Below are 25,278 nucleotides of genomic sequence, written 5' to 3' on the forward strand. Positions count from 1 at the left end.
GAAGAACAGATGCACATTGGAGGTCCAGGCTCACTCTCTCTGGAAAATGTAACCCCTCCCTAACTTCTGAATCTTATGACTAGGCAGACTTTGCAAAAAATACCTTTTTCTGGCCCACAACTCCAGAATTCTGAGGGATCCTGTGAGTTACAGTCCAAAAAATAAATGTTACCCAGGGTAGCCGCAACTCACTGAGCATGACCGTAAAGGAAACCCATGCTTTAGATTGTGTGCCTCTGGTAGGAGGACCCACTGTTTTTATTGTTGTACCTATAAAGCACCATGTAAATTGATGAAAATATATCCCGGGGCAGCCATGTTGGCCATATAGCAAAGTACAAAATCTGAAATCCACAGAACAGTGATACCTTTATTGGAACAACCATAATGCACAATATACATGTTGCAAGCTTTCAAAGCTCCACAGGCTTCTTCACCAGGCAAAAGGAGAAAGAAAAAAAAGGTGACAATGTTAGACATAAGCCTACATTTTCTCAAGATGTTGTGATAGTTGTCCTCAGTTCAGACGTAGAAGGGTATTCATGCAGGCAAGAGGAAGGGCCTCATTTTGTCATCCTCACTTTTCCTCAACAGCTTTGCCTGATGACAAAGCCAATGGAGTTTGAAAGCTTGCAACATGTATATTGTGCATTTTGGTTGGTCCAATAAAGGTATCAGTGGCCTGTTACAGACTGCCAAAATAAAGCTGCTTCGGGTCTCTTTGGAGGTATGCTGTTTAAATGATGCATGCATCCTAAGAATCCGGAAGCTGCACCAAAGCTGCACTCCAGTGCTTAGGAATGGAGTGTGGCTTTGGCGCAACCTCCGGACTCTTAGGACCCATGCATCATTTAAATAGCATACCTCCAAAGAGACCCGAAGCAGCTTTATTTTGGCAGTCTGTAACAGGCCAGTGTTTTGTGGATTTTGAATATTATTGTACTTTGCTGTATGAGATGAAAAGGATGGTCTTGGATTGTTAATTTTAACTTTGTATGTTTTAAATTTTATATTTGTAATTTTTATATTTTTACAATTTTAATCGTACAATTATAACTGTTGTGTTTCATGTATGTTAGCCGCCTTGGGTCCCATTTTGGGAGAAAGGCGGGATAAAAATAAAATAAAATAAATAAGGTCAACACGTCTACTCCTGGATATGTTTTTTTATCAATTTACATGGTGCTTGGGTTTCCCCATACATGGTTTTCCTTTATAGATGGTTTCCTTTACAATTTGTGGATTTTGGATGTTAACATAAATTGATGGTGCTTTATAAATAAATGATAATAATCATTTGTAGATGCTGATTATCAACCAAGCATGCCTAATGTATGGATATCTGCAGTGATAGCTTCCACATCAGAAGGGAGTGAATCTGCTCCAGGTTTTAGTCCAAACTGTATATAGAGAATAGCCCCTTGGATAATTTCTTTAAAGTCTGGGATGAAGCTCTCAGCAGATTCATTGCTCCATTGATGTAGAGGCCACTGGCCAACACTGGGTATCCAAAGTGGGATAAGATCTGGCATATTATGTTGCATTGTGGCTACCAGCATAGTCCTGCTTCCTACCTAAGTGTCTAGGTGCCCTACACACTTTTGACACATGGCTGTAATATGACCCAAATATGGAGAATAGTGCAATTCCTTTGGACTAGAGTTAGCTGACAAACTGCTAAATAAAAGAGACTGGACCCATTTTAGCCCTCTTCTGCACCCTCAAGCTTCACCTCACTGGCACAGCTACATCTCCCATCATCTGGTCCAGCCTTTGCCTTTGTACAGTACTGGCGTTTCATATTCCCTCCACCATTTTTCCTGCCTTCAGCCATTATAGAAGCTTGCCCACGCTTCCAGACCCCCCTCAGTTTTTCCGGAAAAGGGAGAAGAAGCCAGTGCCATTGGGAGTGCTGGTGCCACGTCGAAATAAAGGAAGGTTCTTGCCTTGTGTTGGGGTCTTAGGAGGTGGCGTGGCAGGATGGGCCTCTTGTTCCTGATGCTTCTGGAGCAGCTGTTGGTGGATGATGTACTGAATATCATCCTGCGTGCAAGAAGAAAGGAGAAATAAACACCATGCTCTTTTACAGGAAATGGAATCCAATATTTCTAGGAAACCCTCCCTCTTCATTGTATCCAGAGCCAAGTCAAAAGTTCTGTGCAGAACTTGTTTGGTTTGTTTGAAATGAAAGTGGTGGTGGTGGTGGGAGGGTTGTTGAAAGGTTTCACCAGTCCCACTGCACTTGTTTTGTGATCCAGGGAGTAGCAGCAACCATGTTTCTCTGGGTCCTGGCTATAATAGTGAGTACTATATTCTTTTAACCCACAAGATTCCAGAGTACGATAAACAACAAAAATTGCTCTCACTCTGAGTTGACTTCATTGCTGATCATATGGTAGCAGCATCAAAAAAGGTGTATCAGAGTGAAAGTTATGCTTTCTGTCCTTATTCTAGAGACTTTGAGGTAGGAAAAAATAGTACCCCTCTTTTCCCCCATGTGATAAAGTCCAGTGATCACAAATATCAATGCTGATACATTTGCCACCCCATGTCAATGTCACATACTATGGGCAACATGGTGAAATGGAGAGGGATATTTCTTCTTAAGCACTGATTTTTCTTTGCTGTAGTGCTGATTATTTAGATCAACCATTTCTCATTTTCCTTTTCTTCTGCCACCTCCAATTGTCCCTCCCCCCCTACTTTTTCTGTTTCACATTCATTCCTTGCACCCTTCTCTCTTTAGCAATTTGTCTTGTATCTTGCTTGGTCAGGATTCACCTGGATAATTTTTGGAGGATTCTGTGGATTCCACCAAAATCAGTGATCTCTTGACCCCTTGTAGCCTTCTTGTGCACTTTAAAAATCAACTTCAGTGGACTGGGAAACCCTCTGGAACTGAGTTTTGATGCTTTAGAGAGACATAGATAAGAAAAGTTCTTTTTGAGGTACTACAACTCCCAAAATGCTCCAGCCAACTGGGGAGTTGTAGACCCCTCTCCAAAAGCAACTTTTCCAAGCTTTGCTGAGAGAACTGCAAGGAAAAAAAATAACATCTTCTGGCATTGGACAGCAAAGTATATCATTGGATCTTGGCCCTTGATTTTCAGCCCTTGACTTTGCAATCTTGTTTTTCCTTCAGCTGCCATGCCTCCTCTTCTTTATTATTCTGTCAGGGTTCCCTTTCCATTTTAGTTCCTTCTTCAGAACTGGAATGAATCTCCAAAATGGCCTTGGAACAAATTATGAATGCAGGGATGGGATCAAAATTTCTCACGCTCATTCCAGCTGTGTCAGTGCCTGAAGCTGGAATTTATTAAACAAGACCGTGAGCCAAAGCTGCATTTTCCTGGCCATTTGGGATTTCAGAAAATTGCATTGTTACTGTTGAAACGTTTTGTGGAGCATAGTTTGGTTCCCTGCCTTTGCAAGATTCAAAACTAGAAGGAGCAACTAGTAAATTTAAAGGTTTTGGATAAAATCTCAGGAAATATTTTCTGTTTCCTTACTTGCCAAGCCTCCAGCTCCTGGGAAAGTGCCATCTTTTGGCGTATGACACGCAGCAACTGCTGGCTCAAGGAATCTCGTTCCAGAGAGACTTTTGCCATTTCCAGCTCAATCTCGCCTTTCCTAGTAGGAAAAGGAAACGCAAAGAAAAGTAAGCAATACACACACATATACATTTTTAAGTCAAACTCTTTACAACAGGGATGAGGATCTGCCTCATTTTATAACTAGAACGAAAGATCCACCAAACACTGCTACTAGAGGCCCAGACTTAAAATCAAAGTACTCTGAGCCCAATAATTGGCTTTAAGTACTAGGATGAAACGGAATCCATAGTATGTCCAGTCTTCCATACACAAATATTATCTTGGTTACACCGATGGGAAATAACCCCAGTTTATCTTACATGCCCTCCAACATTTAACAGATGAAAATTGGAACAAATTTCAGGTAACATCAGAGGGCAGTCAAGATGGTAGAAGGTATTAATGAGGAAGCACAGATAAGCTAAGAGTGTCTGCAGCAGTTTGCTTTTGTCTGAACCTACTATTTTGTCCATCCTGCAGAGTTAACTGTCTGCAAACTACTTTGGCATTTTGAACCCAGCTTGCAACTACTTGAGTTAGCTGAGGACAAAGGAGGAAAGTGAAACTGGCACAGTTTAAAATCTGCTGGGGGAAAAATAAGATGACTCACATTAATTGGGACTGTTTCTGCCAAACTGGGACAGTTGGCAGGCATGACTTTACTTATTTGAGAAGAATAATTCTGTTACTATTGTTGTTAAAAAAATTGAAAACTCTGGCAGACATCCTCCAAATGATCTACTGTAGCCATTTTCCAAGAAGGAGCTCAGTACGTCTGTCCCAGCATATGTTAAAATATGTGTTAGACTTGAACAGGCTGCAAATCTTAACTTTGTTATGCAAATTATTCAAAGATCTATCAACAGATCTTCCATCTTCCATCTGCTTATCTCTATATTGTTGTTGTTGTGTGCCTTCAAGTCGTTTCCAACTTATGGCGGACCATATCACAGAGTTTTGTTGGCAAATTTGTTCAGAAGAGGGTTGCCATTGTCATTCTCTGAGGCTGAGGGAAAGTGACTTGCCAAAGTCACCCAGTGGGTTTCCATGGCTGAGTGTGGATTCGAACCATGATCTCCTGAGTCTTACTCCAGTCCTCAAACCGCTATGCCGTGTTGCCTCTCTAACCCTTGCATTACGTTTACAGAGAGAGTCAGCATGGTGCAGTGGTTTGAGTGTTGGACTGTGACTGGAGAGCCGGGTTAGATTCCCAGCTCAGCCATGAAACCCACTGGGTGACCTTGGGGAAGTCACACACTCTCAGCCTGAGAGGGTGACAATGGCAAACCCCCTCTCAAGAAACTTGCCAAGAAAATCCCATGATAAGGTCACCATAAATTAGAAACAACTTGAAGGCACACAACAACATTATTGGCATATCCAGGAGTAAACATGTTGGCCATATAACAAAGTACAGCATCATCCATCATCGACAAAAGAGTGATGCCAGCACCCACATGACTAGAAGGAGGAAAGGCCCACCCTTCCATACCATCTGACCTAAGGACTACAGCTAAAACATCTTGATCAAATGCAGGGGTATGAGTAACATTGTCATTTTTCCCCCTCCTGTACCATTTTTAACACCTTTGTCTGATGAAGAAGCCAGTGGAGCTTTGAACACTTGCAGCATGTATAATGTTCATTTTGCTTGGCCCAATAAAGCCATCACTATTTGTGGATTTTGGATGATGCTGTGCCACAACATTATTGACAGAAGTTACATGCAGGTTCCATTAAGACCTGAAGATGTCACTCTTTTATGGCTTAACAGTGAAGAACATTCTTCCTTGTACATATTGTGTAGCGCACAGGGGTTTGCCATTAATGGCTGCCAGAGACTACAGTCGGACCTCCACATCTGCTTTTTGCTCATGGATTGAAGCATCCACAGCTTGAAAATAGTTTAAAAAAATATAAGTTCCAAAAAGGAAACCTTACCATTTTACAACCCTGTTGTATATACTGGGCCATGAGCATCCATGGACTTTGGTATCCATGGTGGGTCCTGGAACCAAACCCCAGCAGATACCAAAGTCCACTGAATTTCCCGAAAGTCAATTTGTCCATCCTTTTCAATCTCCCCTAAAAATACTGTAAGGGAATTTGGGTTGTGCCATTGGGTGTGCTCTCAATTTATCTGAGAAACTAGTCTAAAACACACTGAAGAAATAATCCAGTTTGAGACAGCTTTCACCTGCCCTGGCTCAGTGCTAGGAATATCCCCCAATGGAATCCTGGGATTTGTAGCACCACAGTTCTTTGACAGAGAAGGGTAAATGTCTCACAAAACCACAACTTCCAGAATTTCCTAGCATTGAGCCAGGCTTGGAGCAAAGTGACTGTGTGCTTTCTTTCCCAGAATCCGCACTGGTACCCTGGGATTCAGTGGCAGACATTCAGAGGTTCCTCCAAAGAGAACTACTTAAAAAAAAAAAGGTTCCCTGAAGCTAGAACATTTCATTTAAAACCCAGTGCTGAAGAGACAGGCTTGCAGTTGACAACCTATTATGCTAATCCTTTTAGTTAATTGCATGCATTTTAAGATATTAATTAACTTGCAGGTATAAACATTACAGTCTCTCAAAGAACAAAATATATTCTGAGGGATTTTAATGAAGGAAACGGGTTTACGCAGACTAAATAGCACAGTCCCAAGGATGGGCATCCCTCATTTTTTGTAGTTACTATTTTTAAAAGCAGCTGGAGGGCAAAATTTGGCTCACATTGGACTCTTTTAATAGTTGCATCTGGGACTCTTCTTTCCTCCCGCACCCCCAACTCAAATGCTAATCATGGAGAAAACTATTGTGACTATGGAGGGCATTGGAAACATGGAGCTTAAACTCTCTGGTATAAAAACAGTGCTTGGAAAAGTTACTTTTGGAGATACAACCAGAATTTTCCAAGCAGCAAAGGCATGCTGATCAGGAGATTCTGGGAGTTGTAGTCCAAAAAAAGTACTATGTCTAGACTTCATTAGGCATTTTGTTGTTGCTGCTGTGTGCCTTTGGGTTGTTCCTGACTTATTGCAACCCTAAGGTGAACCTATCATGAAGGTTTCTTTGTAAGTTTCTCCAGAGGGGATTTGTCATTGCCATCCTCTGAGGTTGAGAGAATGTGACTTGCCCAGGGTAACATTGAGTTAGCTGGGATTGGAACCCTGGTCTCCAAAGTCTTAGTCCAATGCTCAAACCATGCTGGCTCTCTTGCATTAGGCATACCCTCCAACATTTCACAGATGAAAAGTAAGACATACGTAGTCAAGCAACATTGGAGGGTGGTCAAGACAGCAAAAGTTATTAAAGAGGTAGAACAGACAAGCCAGGAGGGGCTGCAGCAGTTTGCTTTTATCTGAGCCTAGTGGGAAAAGTAAGCTTTTGCTTCTCCTCTGTTCTATACCTGCTAAGTTAACTGAGTGCAAACTGCTTTTGCACCTTGCAGTTTGCAGCAACTGAAGTAAGGTAAGAACATAGTGGGAGAGTGGGATAAGGCAAGAGAAACAGGAACATTTTAAAGGCAGTTGAAAAAGTAGGATGACAGGATTAACCGGTACTGTCCCTGACAAATCAGGACACTTGGCAGGTATGTATCTGCAGGGTGCACACTCTTCAGAAAGTTAAAGGACGATTTTCAACTTCTCCTGACCATTGAAGGACCACCGTGTGCCATTTCCCAGAATCAGGAGTGATGTTTTGGTTATTTCTAGTCAGGTTTAGGGCTCATTTTTTGTGTTTTGGGGTGGGAAAAACAGCATTTTCCAGCAAAACCAACCCTCCTACAGCCTTCTCCCACCCCCAAATAATTGCAGCAGGGTTGCTTGAATTTTTATTGGGTTTTAGAAGGATTGGTAGGCTTCCATGTGGTTCAGAGAATACATGGGACACCACTGCATCATGGTATGTGGTCCATTGCCTACACAATTCCCCTCCCTGCACTAGACAAAGAGGATTCCAAATGAATACTGGCTTCGTATCAATAAATCCACTTTCAAGGCAAGATACACAACAACATGCATAAAAATCCAGGGTCTGGGTACATTCATGTTGGTTAAAATGAAACCATTTATTTGTTAAACCATTCAGAATGTTTTTAAATAGATTTGATAATCAATTTGTTAAATTGTTGAATTAAAAATAGAATTGACCAGTAACAAATTAAATAATGATAACAATGTGACTAATGAAAAATAGGCACCCTTACTTAAAAGAAACATAGGTCCAAAACACACTGCAGAAATAATCCAGTTTGAGATGGCTTTAACTGCCCTGGCTCAATGCTAGGGAATTCTGGGAACTATAGTTTTCTGAGACACTTAGCCTTCTCTGTCAGAGAGCTCTGGTGCAAGAGGAAATTACACTTCCCAGGATTCCTTAGCACTGAACGTGGGCAGTTAAAGCAGTCTCAGACTGGATTATTTCTGCAGTGCGTATTGGACCATACCTGGCATTTAGCCATTAAAGCAATGTTTAAATCACTGAGGAAATGATTAACAAATTCAAGTAACTATTTCATTTGAATGAGTTATTTCAAAAAGTTGAAAATACTACAATGAATTTAAATATGTATTGGGTGTACTCAGAAAAACCCTTATGAAAGATTTACTGCCAGGGAAGTGAGGACAGGAATGTAATTTGGATGCATCATGCTTTGTTTCTATTTAAATCAGTAGAACAAGCTAGTAACTACTAATTTAAATCTCATTAATTCTGATGGGATTAAACTATGACTAACATAGTCTGGATTCAATTCATAGAACTAGGGAGAATCAACAGGAAACTTAACTTTACCTGTCAGTTAAAAATTGCAAGAATATAGAAACTAGCTCATGACTAAATGAAGAGGAGATTTCTGCACAAACAATATTATGTCACAGAAAAGTGGACACATTAAAAAATTGCTTATTGTTAGTGTGTGTGTGTGTGTGTGTGTGTGTACATACACACAGTATATAATGTTTATGTATTGGTGCGGGTGTGTGTGCAAATAATACATTTAAAAGGAATACAGAGGTATCTCACTTTATTATAGCCTCATCCCGTTCTGCTATGGCTAATTTCATGGCCTCGTCCCGGTTGCTCTCTTGGTACAGATGCCTCTGGTTCTTTATTTCAGACTTTAAATGGCAGAGTTCCACATGTTGCAATGTAATCTAGACACAGAAATGAGAAGAAAAGGTGTTTCAGAGAAAAATCCTGCCATGCTACTGTATTGTATTTTCTGGTGGGAAGAACAGCACAAAAAATACATTAGACCATCACATAAACAAAACAACATAGCACTACCAACAAGCAATAAATATGGTATTTACTATAAATATGAATAACAGAGAATTTAAAATACTATATATAAAGAGTTAAATAGAATACAATACTGAACATACAATTATTAAAAAATAACATACAACATAGCCAAAAGTCACATGACATATATGGCAAAACAATAAATGAAATATATAACATACAAATGAGGCTGAGTACCTTTTGTCTAAAATGCTTGGGACCCGAGGTATTTAGTAAAATTTGCTTATAAACAATGAGATATCTTGGAGATGGGACCCAAATCTAAACACGAAATTCATTTATGTTTTATATACATCTTCTATGCATAGCCATAAGGTAATCTTATACACTATATTTTTAGTAATTTTGTTCATGATGCAAGGTTTGTGTACACTGAACCATCAGCAAGCTGTCACTACCTCAGTCATCCATGTAAACAATCTTGAATTTTGGAGGATTTTGGATTTCCCAATAAGGAATACCCATCCTGTGGTGTTGTGGTTTGAGTGTTGGACTATGACTCTGGAAACCAGGGTTCAAACCCTGACTCATCCATAGAAACCCACTGGGTGACCTTGGGTAAGTCACACTTTCTCAGCCTCAGAGAGTGGCCATGGTAAACCCCCTCTGAGAAAACTTGCCAAGAAAACCCCATGATAGATTCACCTTAAGGTCACCATCAGTCAAAAATGACTTGGAAGCACATAACAGCAACAAAGCAAATGCCAGCTGTAGGATTAAATAGTTGTTGTAAGAGCGATGAACAACCCAACAATAACAAAGCACTTATGCAAAAGCCCAGCAAAGAATTACTGATGACTGACAGGCTGTAAATCATATGCAACCAGTTGGTCCTTCCCTGGACTTGTACAACTGTTTTGGGTCTTCTTCAGAGGCAAAATGCACAAGATACCAACCACCCAAATAAATTCTGTGTCAATATCCAAAACATATGATATACACTGGTCCCTCCACATGTGCGGCTTTGACTTTTGCGGATTTGATTATCCACAGATTTTATTAATATGTTCTCTTTACAAATATCTAGGTCTTCTAGTGCAACTTTATGGTCACCTTTAACCGAAAGTCTCACTGAAAGACCTAGAGATTCCTAGACAGAACACTCCACTAGGCATTTGTAACTACTCCAGCGCAAGTCTGTGGTCAATGTCTGGGAGACCTTGACCACAGAGTTGTACTGGAGGACCTAGACATTCCTAGAGAGGTGTCCACTCCTGTCAGGCTTTTGTTATTTGCTGTTTTTCCACATTCACGGCAGTCCTATGACGCTAACCTCAGCGAATGTGGAGGGACAAGTGTATAATAAGTTACTGTGCAAGTTCTTTCTAAACAAACCACCCTGTGCTGTAACCACGTTCCTTGATATGCAGCATCTGTTGGCTATAATACCAGACAGATTGAATAGCTCAAGGAAACTCAGAAGCAGTACATTTAAAGAGAAATAATGCTGGACAGCTGAAATAGATACAAGAAAATTCAGAAGCAGTACATCTAAAGAGACATAATTCCTTATTATCCCTTCTCGATCTTCCTTTCAAGAATCACAAAACCTACCTGATCATGGAGTTTCATGATCTCTGTTTCTTTCTGCCTCAGTATATCTTGCTCCTGATGGCTCAAGGCTGAGAACATTTTGATGTATTCAGCTTTTTCCTCCTCTGATCTCCACTGTGAGAGGTTCTTTGGAGCCATGGAGGTAGAACAGGACTTGCAGGTGCCATTGGTCAACAACTAAATCAGAAATACACAAACACAGCCCGAAAGGTGAGACATCCATGACATAAAGATGCAGCTGACAAACCACAGAGGTGGTTTGGGATCATAATTTTCTTGAATAGAAGGGACAGATTTTAATGGGGATTCCTCACATAATACTAGCTTGTTATTTACTTCTGCATGGATATATACAGGTTGAGTCTGATATATATATATTGATTGATATTAAATGATTGATATTAAATGATATTTGACAGGCTGATTCATCAATATAATGTATTTCTATACATTTCTTCATTTTTAAACGTTGTATTTTTAGGTTTGAACTTGTACTACATGGAACATCTATACATTGTTTGTCCTCTAAATCTCCAAGTACCCACACTTAGGAATTTTGGAGAGTGGGGGAGTTTCAGCAGAGGAGAATATAACTTCTGTTTAAAGTTGAGATTTATTTTCATTCTACATTCTAGATTGCAAAATTTCGACCATAGAACATTTCATGTGTCCAGTGTATGAGAAGGATGGGCAATGGATCAAATAGCATTAACAGCCTGTGTTTCCCAGATTGACACATAATAGACTGTAGGCTTCCTCTGACTGTGAGAAATTTATCTCTGAGACAAACAGGTGAGCTTGATACCAGCAGCACCTCTTGCCATACCTTAGGAGTTTGCCCAGGTGCTCCAGGAGCATCCTCCAAACTATTATTGATCTCAGACTGGATGGAGGTAACTGAGGTATCTAAGTCGTGCAGACGGATATCTTCTTTCATCTCCTTGACTTGGTGCTGCAAGCGACGGTTGAAGACCCGAAGCTCCTCCGCCTCCACTTCTACCCGCTGCAGCTTTGGATAAGAAACAGAAAGAGGTTATGGCAAATGAAAATAATGTGGGAAACCTTTCCTCCAGGAAATGCAGCTGCCCTCATTGACGCCTTCTTCCTCATTCTTTTTATAATAAGCCCACATGTCCCCTCATCTTTCTATGTTTAACTACTGTTCATTCCCAAACACCTCTTTCATCTTAACACTCACATAATCTTAAACACTTATACTTAGATTTGTCAGTATATACCCGCAGTTCTTTCTCATGACTCTCTTTGCGGAGAAGGAGAAGGTTATCATGGAGCGTGTCCACCAAAGCCTGGATAGAATCATTCTCTTCCCGAAGCTGGTGGGTCTGCTTCTCCAGATCTTGCTTCCGGTCTTGTAACATAAGATTCTGATGGAGATATGGGAAATAAAACAAACTGTTCAACATGCTGCCAAAATGAGGCTTTGTATCTTCGTTCTTGCTCAACTGTCAACCGGTTGCAATGCCACAAAGAGGGCCCATATCCTATTAAGGGGTGGATACAGCACTTTCCTGTCTGAAGCAGAAAATCTAAAATGACACCCCTCCCTATCATTGGTTGTTTTTTGTCATGCCTTAATCCAGTGATGTGTGTTTTTTGTCAATTAACTGGGACTTAAGTCGGACTCAAGTCACTTCAATGATTTGACTTAGATTTGACTTGACAAAAATGACACACTGACTTGCATATTTTTAGTGACTGACTTGCTGGTGCCATTCACTTCAAGCACCAGCCAAGATCTGCTGCCAAAGTGCAGGGCACATTTCTTGGAAGGGAACAGCAAATGTATTAGGCAATGGGCTTGAAGTGGAAGGATTCTTTCAAAGGCTTTAGAAGACTCCTCTAATGTGGAGCGGAAACAGGCTGCTAAGCAGACCTCAACCCTTGCTTCAAGCCAATTTTGTAACACCCTTGCTGTTCCCTCCAAAAAACTAACACTATTTCCTTTTGCTCTGTTAAAAACATTTGAGACTCGACTTGAGACTTGAAAGTAGAGATTTGAGACTTGAAGGTAGAGACTTGAGACTTGGACTAAAAGACCTGAATGCATCACTGCCTTAATGACACCTCAAGAGCCACATTTTTGTGAGATATTTAGAACCAGAGCTCTGGTGCCCCCACAGATTTAAACTGTAAATCCCAGGATTCCATAGCATGGAACCATGTCAATTAAAGCAGTGTCAAATTGTATGATTTCTGTACCGAAGATGCAGCCTATGTCTCAGAAGGGATGAGAAGAAAGTGTCATTTTCTCTGATTTCCTTACCTATCTGGCACCTCCTGGTGTAAGGAAAGGGTGGCAGAACAAAGATCTCTTTTCTCACCTCAGCTTGCAGGCTTTGCATCTGGGCAGTATGTTCGGTGCTGTTAAGGGTCAAAGTCCGATGCTCTCCACGCAACAATGTCAGTTCTTCCTGTAGCCGCTGCTCCTGCTGGGAAAGCTGAAGAGTGACAGACATATTTATTTTATTAAATTTATATCTTATCTTTCCTCAAGCAGCTCCAAGTGGCATGCATAGCTCCCTTCTCCATCATTATCTTCACAACAATCCAAAGTTATGCAAATTGGATTTTTTAATATTAATTTCAAAGGGGGAAATGTTCAAACGTGTTTTCATGTAATGATATATTTTGGTACTCTGGCTGCATCTGCACTGCAGAAATAATACTGTTTGATACTGCTTTAACTGTCGTGGCTCAATGCTATGGAATTCTGGGATTTGTAGTTTTGTGAGCTATTTAGTCTTCTCTGTCAGAGAGCTCTGGTGCCACAAGAAATTACAAATCCCAGGATTCCATAACACTGAGCCATGACAGTTAAAGTGGCATCAAACTGCATTATTTCAGCAGTGCCAACGTTGGGTACCAATGCTGGTAGAAAGATAGCATAGGGGTTTTTTTTCTTGTCTGAATCCACAACAGCTATGAGAATTATGGTGTGGTCCTGATACAGTACCCACCAAATGTCCCAATTTGGCAGGAACAGTCCCAATTAATCCTCAATCAGCCTATTTTTCAACTGTTTTTAAAATTCCCAGTCTTTTCTCCTCCCTTCTCCTTCCTAGTCTCTCACTAGGGCAAACCTAGACATGATATTAAATGGTGTGAAAGCAATTAATACATTTGCTGTTGTTGTATGCCTTCAAGTCACTTCTGACTAATGGCGACCCTAAAGCAACCCTATCATGGGGTTTTCTTTTCAAGATTTGTTCAGAGGAGGTTTGCCATTGCCTTCCTCTGAGGCTGAGAGTGCATGACTTGCTCAAGGTCAAGCAGTGGGTTTCATGGCTGAGCTGGGAATTGAATCCAGAGTTGAACTCCAGAGTTGTAGTCCAACACTCAAACCACTAAGCCACATTAGCTCATGTATATTTTTCAAAAATGTAAATAGCCCAGAGAGTGGGTGGAAAATAGATTCAAGAAGCCTGCTGCAGGAGAGATGGGAGTGACATTGGTCACTCCCTGGCAATGGTCCTAATGAAAATCAGTTTTCCTACCAAGCCACCCAAAGCCAGTATAACTGTTTTGGTTTGGTATTTACAGTCCCAATTAATCCTCTGCCATCTCACTTTTTCAACTGCTTTTAAAATGTCACAGTTTCTCCCTCCTTGTTCCATTTCCCCCCTTTGTATTCATCTTACCTAAATTGCTGCAATCGGAATTCAAAGTACAAGACTAGTTTGCATTCAGTTAACTCAAACAGGGGCATGGGAGGGGAGAGGAGGAGGCAGAATCTTGCACTTCCCAGTGAGCTCAGGCAAAAGCAAACTGCTGCAGCCTTTCTTAGCTTGTGCATTCTTCCTCAGTAATGACTTTTGCCATCTTGACCACCCTCACATATGCCACACATGTTCTGTTTTTTCATCTGGGAAAGTTTGGAGGGCATGTGGCTATGTGCCTTTGAGCAACCTTGGTCTTACACTGAAAGCAGGAATTTTCATATCCAGTTAACTGGTTCCAGAGAATCAGAATCATAAAACAAATCAAATTAGGCAGGATGGAAACACTATTCCTCATCACCAAATGTTTTGCATGATTATTCTGATCACGCTTGACATGGCCAGTTATCAAAGATGGTGAAGATCATAGTCCAAGACAATCAGATTGGAGAAGGTTAGCAGAAAATCTCTCTTTAAGAACTTTGCACTTTTGCAGCATATGGAGTGCTTCTTGAAGGCTTATCACACTTATTTGACCTCATTATTACCTCCTCCTCCTCCTCCTTTTGGTTAGTTTCCCACATGCCTCGAAACCCGCCAGTCTGGTCAGTGCTGTTGTTGTGATAACAATGCAGCATGATCTCACTCCATAGCTTGTTTGACTCAAATGCATTCCTTCTTCCATAATGGAACTACCAGTATTGCACAACTATCTTTGTGGTGGCCACAATGAACTTGTATGTATTGGCATGGAAATAGGAAACATCCTTTGGTCCATCTAACTCACTCTTACTGACATCATGGGCCCTGCAGATACTGCTGAATGGTCAGGAATAATGGGAATTTAGGCCCACAAAGGCCCACTCCACCGGTCAGTTTTTCACAATTTCTAGGGTGGGGTGTCTTTCCCAGCCTTATCTGGCACAGTGGTTGAATCTTGGCTCACTTGCATGGAAAGCACATGCTTTGCCACTGAGCTACAGCTGAGCTTTAAACATGATAACAATCTGGGTAGTGTATATGCTACATATGCGCACAAACAAATGCACACAAATTCTGTTCCAGGAAAATATTAGGCAAAGGAAGATGATTCATTTCTCAACTTCAAATTCTGTATTGGTTTCAGGTTGTTAAGGTGTTTACAGCTTGTTTTGAGAGAGAGAGGGGGGAAGGAAAGGAGCAAAGGAGGCAGCCCTAATGTTCAATTCACCTGAAAAATGATGAAAACACTTATACCCGAAAAGTAAACACTTATACCCAAAAGTAAAAAGGTATCATTTTTGTCCCCTTTACGTTCACTTTATTTTCACATTATTTCTGTTTTGCAGAAACGACTTGTGACTGTGAGAAACCTCCTGCATTTGCAGATTTTTTTTCTCCTTTAAATCTACTTTAAATCCCATTTTTATCAGGATTCCTCTAGTGTGATAAGCTCCTTAGAAATGAAACAGAAGGGAGAAAATATATTGTCGTCCTGATGGCTATATGGAATCTCCATGTTAAGGGGGAGTGTACCTCTGAATCAAGAGCTAAGAAATGTTATTTAGAAGATTACAACTCCCAGAATCCCCCAACTGGTCTTTGGGTAATGCTGGATGTGGGATTGTGAGAACTATAGTTCACAAAATGAATTTTTCCATGCTCAATTTCAAATATGGTTCAGTGGGAAGTGACAGCGCAGGAAAACCCTTTTGGTGGGTTTCCTGATGCATTTGATTGGCCAATGTAAGAAACAGGATACTAGGCTTACAGGCATTTTGGGCCTGATCCAAGCCTACTGTTAAACTTAAAGAAAACAAAAATAATGACCACTGAGGATTTACATAAATTACATAAATGAGGAAATCGAAATAGTTAAAGATTTCCCAGAACTTGGATCAAACATTGATCAGAATGGAGACTGCAGTCAAGAAACCAAAAGAAAAAGAAAAAAAGAAAATGCATTCTCCTCTTAATTTTCTCCTTCAACATGCCAAATTGCAGATGCTGTTGGATTTAGGTGTTACTGCTTTTTAGAGGGGGGAAAAGTTTTGACATATGGAATGTGGCACAGTGATTCATCAGTCTCATCGGCTCAAGCATTGCCATGTTTTATACCTGAAAACTTCCATTGTGTCACATTTCAACAACATTAAAATACTTGAAATCCAATGCTTTACATCTCCTCCACCTACACCAAAACACTCTGCAGATAGGAAATGGCTATATAAGGAAGAAGACTAGGTAAGACTACAACTTCCTTGTATGTTAGCTTGCTGATCCAAGGGGCAATGCTAGCTCTACCATTAACAAAACACACAAGACACATCCTACTAGAGGAAATACTATATTGACTGCAGCCACGCAAAAGGTTGACATTATCATGGGACCAGATCCAGGCATCAGCCAACCCACGTGTTGGTCAATGAGCCCATGCCCAGAACCTACTGGGGGACACCAGAATTGTACATGGCCGGACATCACTTTGTGGTTTCCCCTACCACTGGAGGTGTGGTGAAGTGAATACCTTCCCAGTGGGATGTTCCTCCTGCTATCCACAGTCCCATAAGGAGACTCCCCTTTACCATTTGTTGGACCTACCAACGTCCCAAATATCATCTTCCTGGATGCAGACCCCATGACAAATCACCTAAAACAAAGCTGCAACAATCACACACAGATGAGAACAAAGAACTTGCAGAAGGTGGGTGGGATCAAACTTAAAAACACACTGGGCTCTCGTACCTTGAAGACTATTAAATACCTGAGCACTGCACCTGAGTGAAACAAAACAGTTTCTTTCAGGAGAGGTCCCACCTTCCAGCTTTGAATCTATCGGCTGACATTTCCCACCCTTACTAGAGCCCAAGCAAAGACACACAAACTTCTGGAAAGGAAAAGCTCAGCTCCGCATCGCAGCCAACATGGTGCCACCGTTCTGCCATGCTCCTGGACTGCAAACTCACCTCCCAGTAAGTTTGGAAGCATGCTTTCTGCAGGAAAGGAGTGCTTTTGTTTTTGAGTAGGTGTCCAGTCATGCAATTCCTCCTTTCCAGCTGCATTCCAGAGTTGTGCAGCCTCAAAAAGGCTGCTACAGACATCCTTTCATAGGATTTTTATCACACCAGCCTTCTGTCTCACTGCAATTGTGTTAGTGGAAAGAAGTGGAAACATACCAGCCTGGGAGCATTCATTACCACACTTCTCTGTAATAGTGCAAAGGTGCTGCTTTGGTGATCTATGGTCTCACACACTCTCTTCTGCATAGCCTCCATAATTCTGTCTTGCTGCCCTATGCCCTACCCAGAGTGCCTTTTGGTTTGGGGTTTGTTTTTTAAAATGCAATTGAGCATTTATGGCAATGTGATGTAATAAAAAAAGGAAAAACAAAGCAAAGCAAAAAAAAAAAATCCTGCTTAGGAATAGAAGGGAGAAGGGGAGAATCGCACACACTGATACCATAGTGGAGCTGCAACGGAAGGCCCTATCGCACCTGAGGCCCTAATGGGAAAGCAGCTTTATTGGAAGCCATTGACAGGTTTTCCTGTCAAATAAAAGATATCCTTTACAGATGTTTTAAATGCAAAACAGTAACAAGAGAGAGACAACATCATGTGATAAGTATGGCCAAAGTTGCTATTTTCCAGATTTAATTCTGATTTAAAAACCTTGTGTGATAATCTTCTGAATGTGACAAATGAATGGTCCAAGCTTCTTAAATAGTACCCCTGCCTCGGTCCCACCTCATTCACAAGATCATGTGAATCCCAAACCATACTGAAAAATATTCAGAGCCCTGACAGCAATTTAGAAGAGAGCTTGGGAAACTTACTTTGGGGGCTACAAATCCCAGGATCACTGAGTATGTTGGCTGGGAGATTCTGGGAAACACAGTCCAAAACTAACTTTCCCAAACCTCTTTGGTATATAATGATGACCCCTCTTCCACTAACAATCAAAGACAGTACCAAACCCATGCAAATTGCCACCATAAATGTGAACTGTTTACTTTTTAGCCAAGACAGACTCTTTGACATTTAGCAGCTGAAGGGCAGCAAGGGCAATTCAGCTTAATTACAGTGTGCAAATTCAACATGCCTACTTGCCTACATAAAGCTACAGCTGAACAGAAAACTTCAACTGTTGAATTCCTGCACATCTGGCCACTGTTAAAAGACACATGCTGGGCCCTGGACCCATGCTCATCTCCTCACTCACCAGTCTCCAGCAAGTGACATGAGCCAAATTCCCTCACCTGACTGAGCTGCTCCACCAGGCGCTGGTTCTGTTCCGAAAGGTCCAAGACAGCCTGCGAACTCTCCCGGCTTGTGTCCTGCTGTTCCATACGCTGCTGACCCAGTCGGGTTCGGGCAACTGCCAAATCTGCCTCCAGCTCTGCTATGCGAATCTCAAATTCAGCCCGACCCAGTTCAAGGTGCTGGCGGAGTTCATGCTTCTCTTGTTCGAGACGCTGAGAGAGACCAGAGTGAGAATGAAAGGGGCTAGATAATTACAAAAGGAAGATGGTATAAAATAATAATCCAAAACATTAGCTGTGAACTATGGGTTTGAATCTCCCTGCAGCTAAGAATTCATTAGCAGTCGGTCATACTTTAACACTGGCCTGCCTCATTAAACAGATTAAGAAAAAACTGTGGCTGCATCCAAACTGCAGAAATAATCCATTTCCACACCACTTTAACTGCCATGCATCAATGCTATGGAATTCCTGGGTTTGTAGTTTTGTTGTGGCACCAGAGCTCTCTGACAGAGAAGGCAAGATGTCTCACAAAACTACAATTCCAGAATTCTACAGTGCTGAGCCATGGCAGTTAAAGCAGTGTCAAATTGGATTACTTCTGTCATGCAGATGCAGCCTCTATCGAAAGTGCCTTAATTGCTCAATGCTTTGCAAGTACCAAGCATTGTTAAAATGTCCCCTTTCTAACAGGGAAGTAGTGCATTAAATATTCTTACAGTTAGGAACAGCATTCAAAGACATATAAATAGGCTTGTTAGTCTGGATCAGTATGCAAAGGGATCTTGTAGCACCTTTGAGACTAGTTAGTCAAAGGTGCTACAAGATCCCTTTGCAACAGGAGTCTTGTCAGCACTTATGAAATCTCTTGAACAGATTTTAAGTTACTGGCATAAATCTGTTGTTGTTGTTGTGTGCCTTTTTTCTTGACTTATGGTGACCCTATGGTGAACATATCATGGGGGTTTCTTGTAAAGATTTGTTCAGAGGAGGTTTGCCATCACCTTATCCTGAGGCTGAGAGAGTGTGACTTGCCCAAGGTCAACCAGTGAGTTTCATGGCTGAGCTGAGAATCAAACCCTGATCTCCAGAGTTGCAGGTCAACACTCAAACCATTACGCCACACTGGCTGCTATTATTATTATTATTATTATTATTATTATTATTTGTATGCTACCTTTCTCCCAAAATTGGGGCACAAGGTAGTTTACAACTTAAGAATATGATACAGGTAAGAACATATTAAAAAGTGTATGTTAAAATAGGGTTATATCTATGACAATATTAAAATGATTTAAAACTACACTTAAAAATATAAATTACTAGTAAAAGATTAAACGATAAAAGATAAAAAGCTACTAAAGCCAATCTACATACTGCAGGAAAACAGCAAAAGGTGCTTTTTGGTGCTGAAAAATACTGCTGGTAGATGCTATTAGAATCTGCTTTATACCTTCTTGGACAGTCTTGCTCAGTTTACTCCACAAAACTGATCAGCAGAATCTTTCCAAGTTTTTAGAAGAGAGTCTTTCTTATCCTTAGTAATGCCAGGAACACTGAACCTGAGACTATGTGTATGGATAGCATGTGCTTTTCTACGAAGAATGTCACTTTTCTGAGATTGGTTTCTTCCAGTGTAACTAGAGATTGTAAAGAGGGAATTCAGAAGCAGAATCCCAGGAGGTTTTATTCAGAGTGACAGATGGCATCTCTTAGTAAATCAATGGTTGCTCTCTTTAATTCGATATCATTAAGTCATGTATTGTCCTTGTGTGCCTTCATGTTGTTTCCGACTTATAACCCTATCATGGGTTTTTCTGGGGCTGAGAGTGTGTAACTTGCCCAAGTCATACCCTCCAACATTTCATAAATGAAAACTGGGTCTCATGTGGCCAAATGACATCAGGATTTAGTAAAGGTGGCAAAAATTATTAAGAACTGACAACCTGGGAAAGCCTACAGCAGCTTATTTTTGCCTAGATCTACAGGGAAGAGCAAAATTTTGCCCCTCCTATCCTCTCCTCCCTGTTGAAGAAATTGAGTACCAGCTACTTTTGCACTTTGAACTCAGTTTGCAGCAATTGAAGTAAGCCAAGGATGGGAAATTCGAGGAAGGGAGAGAAACTGGGAGAGTATTCAGAAAAAGTGGGGCAATGGGCCATTAAGATTGTCCCTGCCAAATCAGGACAGTTAGAGGGTATGTTAAGTACAAACATCAGGCTAGAATAGAGCATCCCAATTTCAAGTTTGTTGGAATAAACTTGGGGTTTGTTTGCTAGAATCACAAGGTTCATGAAACAAAATCTGATACAAAACAGTAGTGTGTAAATAGGGGTAAGTATCATGTATCCTTCCAGATATTGCAACCCCAGCATTAATCATCATTGTCTAGTCTGGCTAGGACTGATAAGAGTGGCAGTCCAGCAAAATCTGGATGGTTACGTGAGTCTATGAGCCATGTTTTTTGCAGTTAACTGCATTCAAGTTGACCTTGCTTCATGGCGACTCTGTGGATAAGACATCTCCACAAACTTTTATCCTCCACTGCTCTGCTTAGTTTCTGCAATTTAAGACATGCAACCTCCCTGACTGAGTCCATCCATCTGGCGTCTGATCTCCCTCTCTTTCTGCTGCCTTCTGCCTTTTCTAGCATCATTGACTATTCTAATAAGTCTTTCCTTCTCATGATGTGGCCAAAGTATGACAGCCTCAGTTTAATCATCTTGGCTTCCAGGAAAATTTCCCACTTGATCTCTTTTAGAACCCAACTGTTTGACTTTTTGGCTGCCCACAGTATCCTCAGCATTCTTCTCCAGCACCACATCTTAAATGGATTGATTTTCTTCTTATCCACCTTTCATGCTCTCAGGCTCTCATGTCCATACATGGTGATGGGGAATACAATGTTTTGAACAATTCTAACTTTCATGCTCAGTTGTATATCTTTACTCTTTTGTATCTTATCTAGCTCTTTTGTCGTTGCCCTTCCCTTCTTACTTCTACCAACTGGATATATTTCAATGACCTCTTCAGCCTTATAATTCTGGTAGTAACTCTGACTTATTGGCTTCCATAACATCTATGTGCAAATAAGATTTTAACACCACCTGCTGACCCTTATACCTATTCCTATCCCAAATATGCATATTATACAAAAAGATAATGTCACTGTTATATAGTCACTTTCATGTTTTTGACCTGGTGACTTCACATTGCATTTTCCTCTAGTATCTGAAAACTTTTTGTGAGAACTGTCCTACAGTCACAGACGTTGCTGACAAAAAATATTTTTTTAAAAAGAGGGCACCTACCGTCATGTCTCCCTTGAGTCCACACTCTCTGATTACTTGTTTTAGAATAAAACTTCCAAAACACTCCAAACCAACATGGACAATGGAAGTCATAATCCCAACAAATAACATTTCCAAATTTCCCAAACCCAGGATCCTAATTCCTGATACTGAAGACTATTGACTAGAATATGGATATGGAGCTTTCATTTTTAGAAGGAATATATATCTCTGAAAATCAAGTACTTGAAGAGAATTGTTATAAACACAGCATCTGGGATGGTTGAACAAGGCAAAGTCATTCCTATATTTTTTGAGATCCAGCATTCAGGTTCAAATTAAGCACATTGGGCCCTTGGTATCCGTTGGGGTTTGGTTCCAGGACACTCGATGGATACCAAAATCTGTGGATGCTCAAGTGCCATTAAACACAATGCCTAATAAAATGGTGTCTCTTATATAATATGGCAAAAACCAAGGCTTGCTCTTTGGAATTTATAATTTTAAAAAATATTTTCAAGCCATTGATGGTTGAATTAGTGTAAAAAGAATTTGTGGATATGGAGGGCCGACTGTACCACACATATTCCTTTCCTTGAGCATTTGGAATCCTATTTGTAATGACTTTCCTAGCAAAGGTGCTGTGAATTTCCAACAGAGCAGTGTCCCCAGCAACTGTAAAGACAAATACACCCATGAGGGGGAAAGTCTCTCTATTGGTTTCCACTCCGTTCAGACACACCTTGAATTCTGCCAGCTGGGACGCCAACTTTAATGACAGGGACGCACATTTAATACCAGTTGAGCAGGCTTGTGAAAATTTTTAGCTTCACTTTTTGCAGGTTTCATAAACGCCCCCTTGACCAGTCTGCCTTCCAAAAAAGCCACCGCATTCTGCCTTACCGCCCACCTTATATAACCAAGAGAAATATTTAGCTCTCCAAAGGGCACAGCCATTGGGTGAGGCTTGTTCAGAGGTGCGTGAGTCATAGTGGGTGCTTTCTTTCTATGGCACCCCTGTTCCGGTCACTCTCAGTTCTCCCTTTTCTTTTGCTCACTAAATAATTATACCCTGCTCCACTTCACCTCAGTAGCAGTGCCCTCTTTAACACAAAACTGGTTGAACCAGTTGCCACAGGTATCATGCCCAGAGGCTGCTCTGCCGGTGCCAATTTCACCCTAGGTCAAGGCCTCAGTGGTGCGGTAATTTGAGAGGAGAAACGGATTTGAGAAAACATATCCAAGGGTAGCTGTGTTGACCATATATCAAAGTACAGGATCATACAAAATCCACAAAACAATCATATCTTTATTGGGCCAACCAAAATGCACATTATACATGTTGCAAGGTTTCAAAGCTCCACTGGCTTCTTCATCAGGTAAATGGTAAAGGTAAAAGGTATCAGGAAAAAGTAAGGGTGCATCTATACTGTAGGAATAATGCAGTTTGACATCACTTTAAATGCTATAGCTCCTCATGGAATCAGGATGAAGCCATGGCCGTTAAAGTGATGTCAAACTGCATTATTCCTACCTTATAAATTATTATTATTATTGTTATTATTAATAGATGCACCCTTCCTCAGGAGCCAAACACACCACAGGAGCCAGAAGCCCCAACACTTCAGGGGGCTCAAGCAAGGAAGCCCACCATTGCTTCACAGAAAGAGTTTGTGTGTCAGAATGGCCATTCAGTCACGTTATATATGCACACTGCAGCAGCAACTACATGCAAGCAGAATTGGTGCCAGTCTCAACAATCTACATAGGGACATTTGTGGAATTTTATACACGGAATCATGCTCAGTATCAGCAAATATGTAACATGTAAAGACCACATTCCTGGTTTTGGGAACTCAAAGGACCCTATGACAGTAGTGTCCCACTACTGCACTCTAAGATTTATTTGGAAAGATAGCATTGCCTCCCACATCTTGGTGCCATTCCCAATTTCTCTCTCCTTCTCCCACTATTCCCTTTGTCAGCTTATTCAAAGTGATGCTGAGTTCAAATAGGTTTGCCTTCAGTTAACTCAGCAAGGAAGGGAGAAGAGTTAAGGGATGGAACCTTGCCCTTCCCTGAAGGTTGAGACAAAAGCAAACTGCTGCCTCTCTTAGCTTGTCCGATCTCCCCAATCAATAACTTTTGCCATCTTGACCACATGCTGATGTAGCTCGGCCACATGCATCTCAATTTTTATCAGTGAAATGTTGGTGGGCATGCTCACCCTCTGTGCCACCACCCTTGCAGATGGCAGCCACCTTACCCTTCTCACCTCTTTGGCCTCCATGTGCTCCTTGGCCAGTTCTTCATAGCGCTGCTCCAGCTCCTCATTTCGCTCCAGGAGCATCTTTCCCAACTCAGCTGCCAGGAGCAAATCCTGCTCTTTCCTCTGCAACAGCAATGCCAAATCCCCTTCTTCAGGGTCCTCATCCCCAGCAGCCATATCCCCGGCAAAAGACTGCTGGCACTCACCCCCAAAGGGGTAGAACTCATCCCCCAAAGCAGGTGGAGGGGTGAGAGGGAACTGGGTACGGAGGGGCTCTTCTTCGGGATACATGGAAGAAGCTGTGGTTGTTGTCATGGGATTTCTAAAAGAATGGTGGCAGGGTGCCAGCCTATCAAACTGGTCCAATGTTGGAAGCCAGGATGCCCAGATTCGCTACCAAGACAATGATTTCTATGAATTCAAGGGAAGTGGTAACCAAGAAGACACCTGGGTTCTTTTCCCTGGGGGAGAAAAATGATGCTTTCTAGAAAAGGAGCTTTCAGGTGAGTATCATCATCCGAAGATCCAGGTAAAAGACAATCCAAACGCCTGAGGTCTAGCCAAAGCTCAAAGCTAGTTCTCTTTGCTCCTTTTCCTTCTTCTCCCAGTTGGGTTTCGCTGTTTATTTCCTGATCCCTGCCTCCACCCTCCAGAGGTTAAGACAGGTGAGGTTTTACGCTTCCCTTGCTTGGCTCCGCCTCTCTCATTCACGTCCAACTCACCTGTCAGGCCTGTATCCTCCCTTCTACCTACTGGAAAATTTCAGACAACCATGTTCTTCCACCGAATAATAATTCCCACCAAGTCCCAGCTGCATTCAGAATCCCTACTATCCCCCAACCACTTGGGAGAAAATAAGAATGCACAGTATGTACAGCCTGGTGCCTAAGTGATCACCTGTTTCCACACAGAAACATTATATGATATATATGAAATTCCCTTGTACTAAATCAGATCAGACTGGAAAAAAATGTCACTCCTTTTTGGAATATACCCCCCAATATCCCCAGCAATATCACACAGTATGTTTAGTCTAAAAACAAGGAGTACCTAGGTCAGTGATTCCCAAACTCTGGCCTTCCAGGTGTTTTGGACTTCAGCTCCCAGAATCCCAGAGCATTGGCCAAGATGGAGGTAAAGTCCAAAAAACTGGAAGGTCCAGAATTTGGAGATCACTTCCACTCTTCATTGTTATTGTTATGTGCCTTCAAGTTGTTTCCAACTTATGGCAACCCTAAAATGAACCTATTACAGGGGCTTTCTTGGCAAGTTTCTTCAGAAGGGGTTTGCCATTACCCTCCTCTGAAGCTGAGAGAGTATGACTTGCCCAAGGTCACCCAGCAGGATTCGAACCT

The 25,278-nt window shown here is 41.4% G+C and overlaps 1 protein-coding gene across 1 annotated transcript; it reads right to left on the reverse strand.

The window, feature by feature from the left end:
- Positions 1–1,866: 1,866 nt before the first annotated feature.
- BICDL2 (BICD family like cargo adaptor 2) lies at positions 1,867–24,238 on the reverse strand. Its single transcript, XM_089481075.1, has 9 exons — positions 23,930–24,238; positions 18,362–18,577; positions 12,793–12,909; positions 11,689–11,835; positions 11,277–11,459; positions 10,451–10,627; positions 8,615–8,745; positions 3,510–3,630; positions 1,867–2,043 (listed from the first exon to the last, which is right to left on the reverse strand). The coding sequence occupies exons 1-9, from the start codon at positions 24,236–24,238 to the stop codon at positions 1,867–1,869; spliced, it is 1,578 nt and encodes a 525-aa protein (XP_089337201.1).
- Between the last annotated feature and the right edge of the window lie 1,040 nt (positions 24,239–25,278).

The sequence above is a fragment of the Sceloporus occidentalis genome, unplaced genomic scaffold (assembly GCF_023333645.1).
Source record: "Sceloporus occidentalis isolate IW3139 unplaced genomic scaffold, rSceOcc1.0.p SCAF_14, whole genome shotgun sequence".
In the NCBI taxonomy this organism is placed as follows: domain Eukaryota; kingdom Metazoa; phylum Chordata; class Lepidosauria; order Squamata; family Phrynosomatidae; genus Sceloporus; species Sceloporus occidentalis.

Bases quoted from the DNA above. Each gene is read 5' to 3' on its own strand.
- BICDL2 (XM_089481075.1), bottom strand. From the start codon at position 24,238: ATGACAACAACCACAGCTTCTTCCATGTATCCCGAAGAAGAGCCCCTC. The intron at 12,910-18,361 runs GTGAGGGAATTT...GTCACTCTTCAG, and splicing joins TGGTGGAGCAGCTCAGTCAG to CTTTCCCAGCAGGAGCAGCG. The intron at 11,460-11,688 runs GTATATACTGAC...TCTTATCCAAAG, and splicing joins GTCATGAGAAAGAACTGCGG to CTGCAGCGGGTAGAAGTGGA.